The sequence below is a fragment of the Sarcophilus harrisii genome, chromosome 1 (genome assembly GCF_902635505.1).
Source record: "Sarcophilus harrisii chromosome 1, mSarHar1.11, whole genome shotgun sequence".
NCBI classification, from domain to species: Eukaryota; Metazoa; Chordata; class Mammalia; order Dasyuromorphia; family Dasyuridae; genus Sarcophilus; species Sarcophilus harrisii.
In genome coordinates this window covers 712680172-712692036 of record NC_045426.1, presented here as the reverse complement: position 1 = coordinate 712692036, position 11865 = coordinate 712680172, and the positions used below count along the sequence as shown (strand labels likewise).

Here is an 11865-nt window from a genome sequence, read left to right as displayed (position 1 = left end):
GGAAGAGGAAAGAAGAAAGAAAGAAAGAAAGAAAGAAAGAAAGAAAGAAAGAAAGAAAGAAAAAAGAAAGGAGGGAAGAAGAGAAAGAAAGAAAAGAAAGAAAGAAAGAAAGAAAGAAAGAAAAGAAAGAGGAAGGAAGAAGGAAGAAGAAAGAAAAAAGAAAGAAAGGAAAGAAAGAAAGAAAGAAAGAAAGAAAGAAAGAAAGAAGGAAGGAAAGAAAGAAAGAAAGAAAAAGAAAGGAGGGAAGGAAGGAAGGAAGGAAGAAAGAAAGAAAGAAAGAAAGAAAGAAAGAAAGAAAGAAAGAAAGAAAGAAAAGAAAGGAGAAGAAAAAGAAGGAAGGAAGAAAGAAAGAAAGAAAAAAGAAAGAGGGAAGGAAAGAAAGAAAGAAAGAAAGAAAGAAAGAAGGAAGGAAAGAAAGAAAGAAAGAAAGGAAGGAAGGAAGAAAGAAAGAAAAAGAAAGGAGGGAAGGAAGGAAGGAAAGAGGGAAGGAAGGAAGGAAGGAAGGAAGAAAAAGAAAAGAAAAAAGAAAGAAAGAAAGAAATACAATGCAAAAAAAGAATAGTAAGGAAGGAAAGAAAGAAGACGCTTTCACCTGAAAGCAAGGATGGGAAGGAAGTGATGTTATTAAGGAACGAAACAAGCTTTGGTTCTAGTGGCGAAGGAAGGGGAAGCTTCCTGAGGAAGGAGGAAGGTGACCCAGAGAGAAGCCCAGTTAATAAACAAAAGCCTTGACGTTTCCAATGAAGGCCAATGTAAGCACGAGGGATGAAATGAGAAGTTCCTGTTCTTCTAAATCACCCATCCTTTTAAAAATTAAAAAGTGAGTTTAGTACATGGACAATTTCTTTTTATGACAGATTCCAGTACTCTAGTCTGTTGGAGAGGAAGACCATGAAGAAAGGAAGACCACGAAAGTTAAAAAGAAAAAGGTGCAAATAGATCCACATTGTTTCCATAATCCTCTCTCTCTGGATACGATGCATGGCAGACAAAAGTTCTATTGCTTCTAATACCTCCTTTGAAAAGAACTTAAATTATCATAGGTTTCTGTTGCTTGTCCATACTTTATACGTTTCATCCTGAGTTCTTGCTTCATGTTCAGATAAATCTTCAACAGGCTTTTCTAAGAACCATCCTTTCACAATTTTAACAGAAATCAATTACGTCAAATGATCACAACTTATTCAGCCATTCCCAATCTATGGACATGGATGCATTTTTCCAAAGTTTGGCTTGCTTTTACCACGAAAAGAGCTAAAGCTATCAACACTTTTATACATGTGGTTCTTTTCCTTTTACTGATTTCCTGTTTGTGGAATTCGACTCATGTTAGTGAGATGCTGGATCCAAGGTCTGTTTTATAATCCTCTTGTTCATATTATATTGTCAGAAATCGATTACCTTCACATTCCACAACTATTAGTGTCCAGCTCTTCCCAATCTGTTGAACATTGATCATTTTTCCGTTCGTATATGCAGTCAAAAAAGAGCTGCTACAAACACTTTTATACATGTGGGTTCTTTTCCCTCCCTTATGATTTCTTTGGGAAACAGACTCAGTAGTGAGACTGCTGGATCGAAAGGTATGCACTGTTTTATAATCCCTTGAGTATAGTTATAAATTGCTCTCCAGAATGGTTGGATTCATTCACAATTCCACCAATAATGTATTAGTGTCCCAGTTTTCCCACATCTGTTCCAACATTTATCATCTTTTCCTGTCATCAGTCAATATGAGAGGTAGAAAATAGTACCTCAAAGTTCTTTTAATTTGCATTTCTTTAATCAATAGTGATCTACAGATTTTTATCATATGGCTCTCAGTTTCCTTTGATATCCTCTCTCCCTAAGTAGAACACATGATTCAAGAGTTTACTCTGTTCTCTAAAGCTACTTTTCTTGTTTTTGTTTAAATAATTGTAACTTCCTTTGCTGGCCAGCTAAATCTGACCAATCTAACTTCACCTGATTATTTAAGAACAGGGCGGGGAGGTCTAGCTAGAAGGATACATAGAGATAAAGGACCGAGGTTCCAGTCTTGTTCTCCTAAAATACCAAGCTTTCTCCGGCTGGGGATTCTGAACTAAAGATGGGAGAGGATCGTATGATTTTGCTTTGATTTGGGATGAATTTCCCCAAAGATATAAACTGGATCCAAGGCTTCCCGTCTGCCCCTTAGGCCAAAATGAATCAGAGTACCAATTTTCCATCTGGAACATGGCAAGGCTGTCGGGTCATATGGCCTTACTCCTTCACCCTTCCCTTCCTTCTGCAACTCATGTGCAGAGAAAGCCCTGGGCAGAGGAAGAGTCCCTGGTGGCAGCTGGCCAGGAGGAGCTGCCTGATGGAAGGAGGAAATATAGGGCAGACCTCGATGGCAATACCCAGATCCAAGAGTGGGAGCCACAGTAAGGGAGGGAGAGAGAGAGGAAGGGAGAAAGGGAGTGAGAGAGAGAGGGAGGGGAAAGGGAGAGAGGGAGGGAGGGAGGGAAGGCTTTCCCCTTTCACTATCTCCTCAAGCCTCTACAAAGCTGGCACAGAAGGCTAAGCAGAACTGCCTGCTCTTGAGTCTACATTTTAACAAGGGAGACAAGAAATAAGCCAGTCATTCTAAAAAAGGAGCCACAGTGTTTCTACCAGGTCCATTCAGGTCTGGCCACCGCTACTCCATCTGCTGGCTGCCTAGAGAATAGCACTCCTCCCCGACTTCCTTGGGCTCCCAGGTCAAGCACCAGCTTCAGGTCCTGCCCAAATCCCTTTGCAACAACTCTTGAAGGATCTGCTCATCGTCTTCCCCCCACTGCTTCCCTGCTGGATTTTCCTGTATCTTTCCCTGTCCCTGAACTTGTCCAGCACCAGCTCTTTAGGAGAAATCTCTCCCCAGCCTCCCTTCTCCTATTTTTTTTTTTTTTTTTTTTGCTTAGGCAATTGGGTTTTAAGTGTCTGAGATCAAATTTGAACTCAGGTCCTCCTGACTTCTGGGCTGGTGCTCTAGCCACTGTGCCACCTTAGCCGCTCCTCTCCTATTTTTTCACTCCACCTTCCTCTGCCCTCCGTTGTCCTATATTTCTCTTCCGTCAACCAAACCCCATATAAAAAGCTGCCTCTACTCAATCTGCTGTCACTCGTTCCTCAGCCCTCTGCAATGGTCACTTTGTCTCTGACGGCCTTGTCTCCGTCCGCATCCATCCTGCCGTCTCCCCGCTGGCCATTCCCTTCCGATATTCTCTTCCACTACTCGAGATCCTCCTCCTCCTCCCCTTCTCCGATGCCTCACTGTCCCTCCCCAGCATAGGAGTGTCCCCAAATTAATTTTTTTTTAGTGATTGATTTTTGGGCCAAGTTAAATGGAATGATCCAATGACTACGTTTTTGGTGCCGAAACCAATATTGTCCCTTCATTTTGGATACCAAATTTCAGACCCAGATTGATATCCAAAATAATAGTTTTTCCCTTCAACCTCCCCGGGCCTTTTTGAGTTTCTTTGGTGGGAGGGACCAGGTAGACTTAGATTTTTTGGTTTTCCCCAAAAGGAGTTGCCCCTTTTGGATTTCTCAATGTTCTATAGGGGCCCCTTCCCGGATCAGGCTTCCATTATTTGGGTTGTGCCTTTCCCCCATCCTCTCCCTTTTTTGTTCAAGTTTCTGTTTGGTGCCCTCTTGTCCCAATACGTCAGCCAAAGGTTCTCCCTTTCTTTTGTCACCTTGTTTTTATTTCCTTTTCCTGAATGGCCCTTTCTTCAGGGCCCTTTTCCCCCAAAGTTTTTTTTCCCCAAACGGGGCTAGTGAGAGGCCGGACTTGCCAGGTTTTTGCGCTCCCAGTTATTCGTGGCCTTTGCAGACTTCCGTAATGAGCTGGCCAGGTCCATCATCGTGCATAATTATCATAAAGATTTTAATTAGATTTGGGCCAAACCGGGGAGCAGGAGCTCCTCAGGCGGTGAAAGAAGGCGGCTTGCGGCCCCCGGGAGGCGGAGTGGGCCAATCAGCCGGGGAGTGGACCGGTTCTGCCCAAGTGGATGGGCAGAAAAGGCAAAGGGAGACAACAAAGCCATCGGGTGTATGGCTGAGGCAAAACCCACAGAGGGGAGGCCCCGAATTCAGGGGCCCCGGAAAAGGCTTCCGGGAGGAGGTGGGGCTTGAGGGGGGGCCGTGGAAGAAGCCAGAGGGCCGAGGAGAGGGGGCACGTTCCGGATGGGGGGAGAGCCAGGGACAAAGGCCGGGGCTCGGGGGCCCGAGGGAACGCGGTCCCTGGCTCGGGGGCGGCTCCGTTCTGGAAAGGGCCTTGAACGCCGAACGGGATTTCGTATTGGATCCTGGAGCTGAGGGGAGCCCCGGGAGCGTTACGTGGCGGTTCCCCTTTGGAGTCATGCTGAGTTCAGGACGAAGGTGAAGGCGTCGCCGGGAGAACTCCAAGGTCAAGAGTCTGGCGGGAGCGGGCGCCGACCCCTAGGCCTGCCCCGGGGGAGAAGGGCCGAGAGGCTGAGGACGCAGCCGGGCTCCGCTCTCCGGGCGCCCCCGAGCCCCGAGGCCTCCGCCCCGATCGCTCCCACTTCCCGCAGGCCCAGGGACCCAAGGTCACGTCCGCAGCGGCCGCAGGCTCCAGGGCCGCCCCGGGCCCACCAAGCGCCGGCCTCCGGGACCTCCTGCCCCCGCCTCCGGCCCGGCCCACCTCGGCCCCGCCCTGCTCTCCCCTCCACATCCCTCCCTCTGGCCCACCCCGCATCCCACCCACGTCCCGCCGCGGCCCCGCCCGCTCCATCCTGCGGCCATTGGCCCCACCCCGGCCTCGCCGCGCTGATCTGGGCCCCGCCCCGCATCCTCCTGGCCCCGCCCCCACCTGGCCTCTTTCCTCCCCCCAGCCCGGGAGACTGTTTCCGGGCCCAGCTGCAGCCGGACCCTCGTCGTCCCCCCTCCCCCCGCGCCGAGCCGGCCGCTCGGCCATGGGCAGCCCTGGCCCGCCCTCCTGCCCGCCGGCGGCGAGCGGGCCCCGCGTGCGGCTCGTCGTCACCGGGGATGACTTCGGCTACTGCCCGCGGCGGGACCGGGGCATGGTGGAGGCCTTCCTGGCCGGGGCGCTGACCGGGGTCTCCCTCCTGGTCAATGGCGCGTCCGCCGACGCCGCGGCCCAGCTGGCCCGCAGGTAGGGGGAGGGGAGGGAGGGCCCCGGCCCGGCCGGGGCGGGGCCCTGAGAGCGGGGCAGTGGGAGGAGGGCCGGGGGTCCAGGTGACCGGCCCTGGGAGGGGCCTAGATCCTGGGGGGAGGGGGGGCAAGTGACGGGCCCTGGGAGGAGGAAGGAGATGGTGGGGGTTGGGAGGTGACGGGCCCTGGGAGGCGGGGCCGTGTTCAGATCTGGGCTGGAGAAGGAGGGCCCCGGGGGAAGGGCTGGGCCGGGGGCGGCCCTGGCTTCCCCAAGAGCTTGCTCCCCCCAGGCACCGCATCCCCGCCGGCCTTCACGCCAACCTGAGCGAGGGGCGACCCCTGAGCCCCAGTCTGGGCTCCGAATCCTCCCTGGTCGGCCCCGGGGGCTTCTTCTTGGGCAAGATGGGCTTCCGCAAGGCCTTGGCCGAGGGCCGGGTGGCGTTAGGGGAGGTAAGGCCGCTCCCCCCTCTCCCCCTGTCTCTCCCCCGCCCGCAGGGTTGGCAGAGAGAGGGGGTGGGAGAGGCGAGAGAAGACCCCGCCCCAAGCCCGCCCCTCCCTGTTCTGGCCGCAGGTGCGGGAGGAGCTCCGCGCCCAGCTCCGCCGCTTCCTGGACCTGTTGGGCCACCAGCCCACCCACGTGGACGGCCACCAGCACGTGCATGTGCTCCCGGGTAGGAGGCGGGGCTGGTCTGGGGGAGGGGGTTGGGAGGTGTCCGGTCTGTGCCCCGACCTGGGGTGGGCCCCCTCAGCGCCCCAGTCCCGGGTGGGCCCCCTGCCCCCTTTCCCCTCCCCCCCAGGTTAGAGCAGGGGCGGCCCTATCCCCAGGTGTGCGCCAGGTGTTCGCCGAGGTGCTGCAGGAGCACGGGGTCCGGTACACCCGGGTGCCGGTGGAGTTCGGCCTGCGCCGCTGCGAGTGGCTGGAGCCCCGGCTGCGGGCCTTCGCCTTGGCGGTGGAGGAGGACGCCCGGGCCGCCAAGGAGGCGTTCGAAGAGCTGGGCCTCCGGTGAGGTCCCGGGGAGTCTGACCCGCCGCAGCAGGCCTCGGGGCCGTGGGGGCGCTCGGGAGGGGAACGGCTAGCGGGGTAGGGGGCCTAGAGACCCTGTCCGAGGGGCAGATGAAGGACGGTGGCTAGCCTAGAGAAGCTTGGGGCCACCTATGGGAGTCAGACAGATTTTGGTCCAGTGGGAGGAAAGATGTCCCAGCAGTGACTTGTTCCCGAGTGGAACGGGCCATAGGGGGTGGTGGGCGGCCGCGGATGTCGGGGCCACTGCCCGAGTGAGGGTTGGCCAGGGAGGGGAGAGGCCCCGCCCCCCCAGCGCAGCCGAGCCCCAGGTCACAGCCTCTCTCCCCAGGTGGCCGGATGCATACATTGGTTTGAGCACTATGGGCAAAGACATGTCTGTGGGCAGGATCGAGGCTGCCATCGACCAGGCCGTGCAGAGCGTCCTGGGACCCGGGGACATCCAGCAGGGAGGCCGAGCCATCACGCTGGAGCTCATGACGCACCCTGGCTACCCCAGCGAGTCACCCACCAGCGGCTGCGGGGAAGGGCCCGACGCCTTCTCCCAGTCCTGGGAGCGGCTCCACGAGCTGCAGATCCTGCTGGACCCCGCACTCCACAACTTCTACCGGCAGAGGAGCATCAAACTGTGCGCCTTCGAGGACTTCTGAGGCTGGGGGAGGCGGGGCACAGGCCCCACCTAGGCGGGAAGGGCCTTCAGTTCCATCTCCGTCACTCCTCCAGTGGGAAATCCGGGACAGGCCCCTTCTGTTTCCTTGGCTGCAAAAGGGACTCAAATGGGAGGACTTGGGAGTCCCCGTTTCCCTCTGACATCCACTGCTCTGACAGGGTGCACTACCTCTGGAATCTGGGGGCCTGAATTCGAATCTCTCCTTGTGACTGTGGGCAGATGCTTTGCTCCATGGGCCTAACCCATGAAACAGGGGATCAGACTAGAAAGCCCCTAAAGCTTCCTTCTAGCGCCAAACCAACAATCTCCACCTAAACCATGGGGCAGGAGGGAAAGCTCCAACCGGAATTTAGAGGCCTGGGGCTGAGTCTTGGCTCAGACAGGGTGACTACTGTGTGACCCCGGACAAGTCATTTCACCAAATCTGCCTAAGCTTTAAAAAAATGGGGATAACAGCCCCTACCTCCCAGGGTTGTTAAGAGGATCAAATGTTACAAATAATATTTGTAAAGTGCTTGGCATACAGTAGGCACTTAATAAGTGTTCCCCTTTTCCCTGTTTGCTAAGAAACAAACAGGATCCAGAGTGGAACCCTGGGTAAGGAGCGCTTTAAAGGACAGAGGATTTGGTATTTGATCCTGGAGTTGGAGTAACTCCCTGAGGGAGGAGTGGGGTGGGGTGAAAGGTCATTTCGCACTTTAGCAAGATCATTTTGCCAGCTGAATAGAGACTGGATTGTGTTTTTTTAATTAAAAACTTTTAATGAACAAAAATCTACTTAGTCTCTCACTGTTTCCCCCGAAGGACCAAACTCCCCAAATCTAACAAAAACGCATACGCAAGCTCAACCAATTTGCCCAAACATGGGCTGCCTTCTCTGCTACCCTGAACTGGGATCGGTCTTGGATGAAAATGTCTCGAAGGCAAAGGAGTAGAAAAGGCAGGTGGACGGGGCAAGGCTGATGGAGGCAGGGTCCAATGGCCACAGCCCTGGGTTTCTCTGGAGAATGAGGTAAATCCAGGCAAGGTTACTGCTATAAGGGAGGGAGATCTGGAGCCGGAGGGGCTTCCTCCTTTGAGGGGACTCTCAGCCAAGGAAGGTGGGCACTAACTGGAACATTTTAAATAACAAGCATATGACTAAGATAATGACTAATGAGTTGCCTAACCCTCTCAGAGTTCCATCTGCTGGTAGAACTTCCTCCTGGTCCAATGGGCTGGGAAGGATTTGTCCTTATAAAGGCTGCTGAGCTTTTGGGTGCCATGATGGGATTTGTCAGTCGTCTCCAGAACGGTAGAATGAGGGGCTCAGAACACCTGGCCTGATAAACACTAGTGGATCCGCAGAATGGGTTAGGTTCACAAAACCCAAAGTACTCCAGCTTCTCTGATAAGAACTCACTGACAAAAATTGCTGGGAAAACTGGAAAATCGCAGGGCAGAAACCAGACACTGCCCCAGATCAAACATCCTATAAGAAGAAAAGGTGGGAATAGGTTCATGACTTAGACATAAAGGATGATTATCAGAAAATTAAAGAGCTGTAGAGAAGGAAGGAATTTATGGCCAAAGAACTACAGAACATTAGAGATGCAAAATGGATAGTTTTGATTACGTTAAAAAGCTTTTGTACAAATAATCAAAGGCAGTCATGATTAAAAGGTGTTGGAATCTTTACTCCATCTAAGGCTAAATACCTGCACGAGACCGATAGTCAACAAGTAACTTAAGGGAAGTTGAAAAGAACTTTGAAGAGAGAGTTCAAGAGGGCGTGAAACCTTTGAGAGCCCATGGATGGTGTGAGGCCAGTAAAAAGAGAAGCAAGAAGCTGGAGGAAAATTTTTTTTTGCAGCCAATATTTCTGGCAAAAGCCTCATTTCTAAAATTTATAGAGAAATGACTCATTTATAAGAATACAAGCCATTCCCAACTGATAAATGGTCAAAGGATATGAACAATTTTCAGATGAAGAAATGAAAGTCATTTCTAGTCGTGAAAAAATGCTCTAAATCCCTACTGATCAGAGAAATGCAAATTAAAACAACTCTGAGATACCAACTCACACCTATCAGATTGGCTAAAATGAAAAGGGAAAGATCATGATCAATGTGGGGAAATGGGGACACTAATGCATTACTGGTGGAGTTGTGAACAAATCCAATCATTCTGAAGAGCAATTTGGAACTATGATCAAAGAATTATCAAACCCTTTGATCCAGCAATGTCTCTACTGGATCTGTATTCCAAACAGATCATAAAAGAGGGGAAAAGACCCACATGTGCCAAATTGTTTGTACCAAGTCTTTTTGTAGTGGTGAGGAACTGGAAACTAAGTGGATGCCCAACAGCTGGAGAATGGCTGAATAAGAGACTGACAGGAACTGATGCTGAGGGAAATTACATGCGAATTAGGGGAGGGGGAAGATGGGGAGAACAACTTGGAACCCAAGGTTTTGCAAGGGTGAATGATGAAAACTATCTTTGCATGTATTTGGAAAAATGAAAAGCTATTAAAAAAAAAAAAAAAAAAGATGAATTCTCTACAAGACCCTTCCCAGCTGTTCTTCAGCAGACCTAGTACTTGGTATGCTCCAAGGAGGTTCCAAACATATGGCAAAGCCTCAACTCAGACTGCTCTGTATGGAGAGAGACCTGTAAGAATATGGGCTTCCACAGGGTCATAAGGGGACTTAGAGACAGCAAGAAAGGGAGTCTTGTAGAGAGTTCATCTTTCTCAGACCAAGTTTTACAAGTCTCTACAGGTTCTGATTCAGCAAGGAATGGGGTGAAAACGTCCAGAAAAATTGGCTGAGTGGACTGGGTTTGTCCCCTCCTCACAATCCCTCTCACAGGGAAAGGCTGATCTCCTGGTAGTTTAGGTTCAGTATTGGAAAGAACTGAACCACTCGCAGAAGACCTGATGGTGAACAAAAAGGATTTCTTAGTAGCACAGCTTGCGAGGTAAGGACGGGAACAAGAATCCCACGGTGCTGCCGTGGTGGACAGCTCCCTTACCTGCCTGGTCCGTGACATTCTTTCAGTCAAGCATCAGGCCCAACTGGTGGTTTTTTAAATCTGGGGAACCAGAAAGCCGTATTAAGGATCTGAGCCCTAATTCTCTGAATTGATTAAATTTCATAGCCTTTGAAGGAAAAACCAGCCCAATCTGCCTGGGAGTGGGGTGAGGGAGCTCCCCAACACAACCTGCTCCTCATCATCACCCTGTTTCCAGTGCAGCAATATCGGGTCCTACCTGAGCAGCCTCAAGCTGTGTCCGTGGGCTTTCCTTGCCTGGGCACATACACAAGCAGGCCATCTGGCAGCAGGACAGGCAAATAGGGCTCAGGGGATGAGAGGTGGCTGAAGGGTAATAGGAATCTTCCCTGTGAGCTTTCTGAGCAGAGTTTTCCAAATGTGAGGCGGTGGACAAAAAGGTGACAGGTGACCGATCGTCAGCCTGTGAGGACGCTAGTAAAACTTTATTTGGATATTCGGAATCAGGGCTTAATGAAACCACTGGAGAAAGGAGAAACCTACGGACCTATCCTAGATTAGCAGGAGCGGAGGAAAATGACATCCATTGCGACTTCCTGCCATCCTCGATGTGGAGCCGGTAACCCGGAATTGGGGTTAACTTCAGGTGTGTGGAAGGTGGATTGTGGGAAGCATTCTCCAGTGCAGAGGCTGAGGCTAGCCGGGGGTTTGCTTTTACACAAGTTCGTTGTATCTTCACTTTCTGAAGGCAGGGAGGCCTACTGACATATTGACAAAGGTCCTAGATTGCACGCCGGCTCATCTAAGACACAAGGGACAGGTCAGCCCTCAGAGAAGTCAAGGTCTGGTTCCTTTTGGCCTGAACTGGAAGAACACAGATGATAGTGATTCAGTCTGCAAAGAGCTCCTGATAATTTCTCCCCAGACACCAAAATAAAAAGCCTCGAGGCTTCTTGAACTTGTCTGGGAGAGCCCATATTCCTCACTTGAGTACTTTGATGACTCTTACATCCCAGGTCATTTGCAAATCGGCCTCTTTCAAGGCTACAGCCTGCCCAGCACCGTCTCTCCTCCAGTCTCCTTTTGATCCTGTGGAAGCCCATATTCTTAGAGGTCACAGTCCACAGAGAGCAGCCTGAGTACAGCCTCTGACATATATCTGGAACATCACTGGGGCGTACCAAGTGGAAGGTCTGTGGAGTTCAAAGTGTATCATACCAATTCTCAGGTAATACCGGACTGCACCCGGCCATCCCTCAATCCTGGAGGTGGGGGGCAGTGAGGGCTGTTCAAAGAGACCAGATCCCAGAGGATTACTTTGTATTTATTAACGAGTGACCCCAAACTCCTCAAAGCTCAGGAACATCTATGGGAAAGACAGAAATTGAGTTCCAGGCTGGCCCTGACCAATGGACTTACCTTATCTTGGGACTTACCTTATCTTGGTGATTTTTCTCTCCAGTTACATGGGAAAAGGTATGAGAAAATGGGGAAATCTGAACCTTCAAGCTACTATTGGATATACTTGATTTATAGCCTAGACTAGAGAAGACTGAAAATTGAGAAGAATATGAAAGGCTCCTTATAAAGGGCTCCCTATAAACTTGCTTAAGATCTTGAGGCAGAAAGAGTTTAAAGAAAGGCTCGATATTTGTTTGAAAGCGTTTGCCACCTGGGGCTAAGGGTCTCTTGCTAGAGAAGGCAAGTGGCTTCAGCAGGCAAGATGGACGGACAGAACAAGGCAGTGCGGGCTTTTTTGCTAGTCCCAGATGAAGTAAAGCAAGGGTTCTGCCCTCTCCGAGCTGGGAAAAGCCTGCGCATCTGGGCTTTAGCCCAAGAAAGCCTAGTTATTGGTTCTTTCTTTGAGAAAGGGTCAGTCAAGGATTTCAGTGGAGCTGGATGCGGCTAAGCCCCCTCCAGGCAGCAGCATTCGGCGGCGATCCCGGGGCCACTGAGAGGAGTAAGCGGCAGCCACGGGGGAGTGGAGTGTCTTTTCCTCCCCCCTAAACATGTTTTCCTTGGGCGAGACCCTCCCTTG

General features: G+C 51.4%; 1 protein-coding gene across 1 annotated transcript; it reads left to right on the top strand.

The window, feature by feature from the left end:
- Positions 1-4812: 4812 nt before the first annotated feature.
- On the top strand, positions 4813-7606 carry YDJC (YdjC chitooligosaccharide deacetylase homolog). Its single transcript, XM_031949040.1, has 5 exons — positions 4813-5143; positions 5433-5592; positions 5714-5813; positions 5968-6145; positions 6495-7606. Exons 1-5 carry the CDS (start codon positions 4944-4946, stop codon positions 6811-6813), a joined length of 957 nt encoding a protein of 318 aa, XP_031804900.1. The 5' UTR covers positions 4813-4943; the 3' UTR covers positions 6814-7606.
- Positions 7607-11865: the final 4259 nt, after the last annotated feature.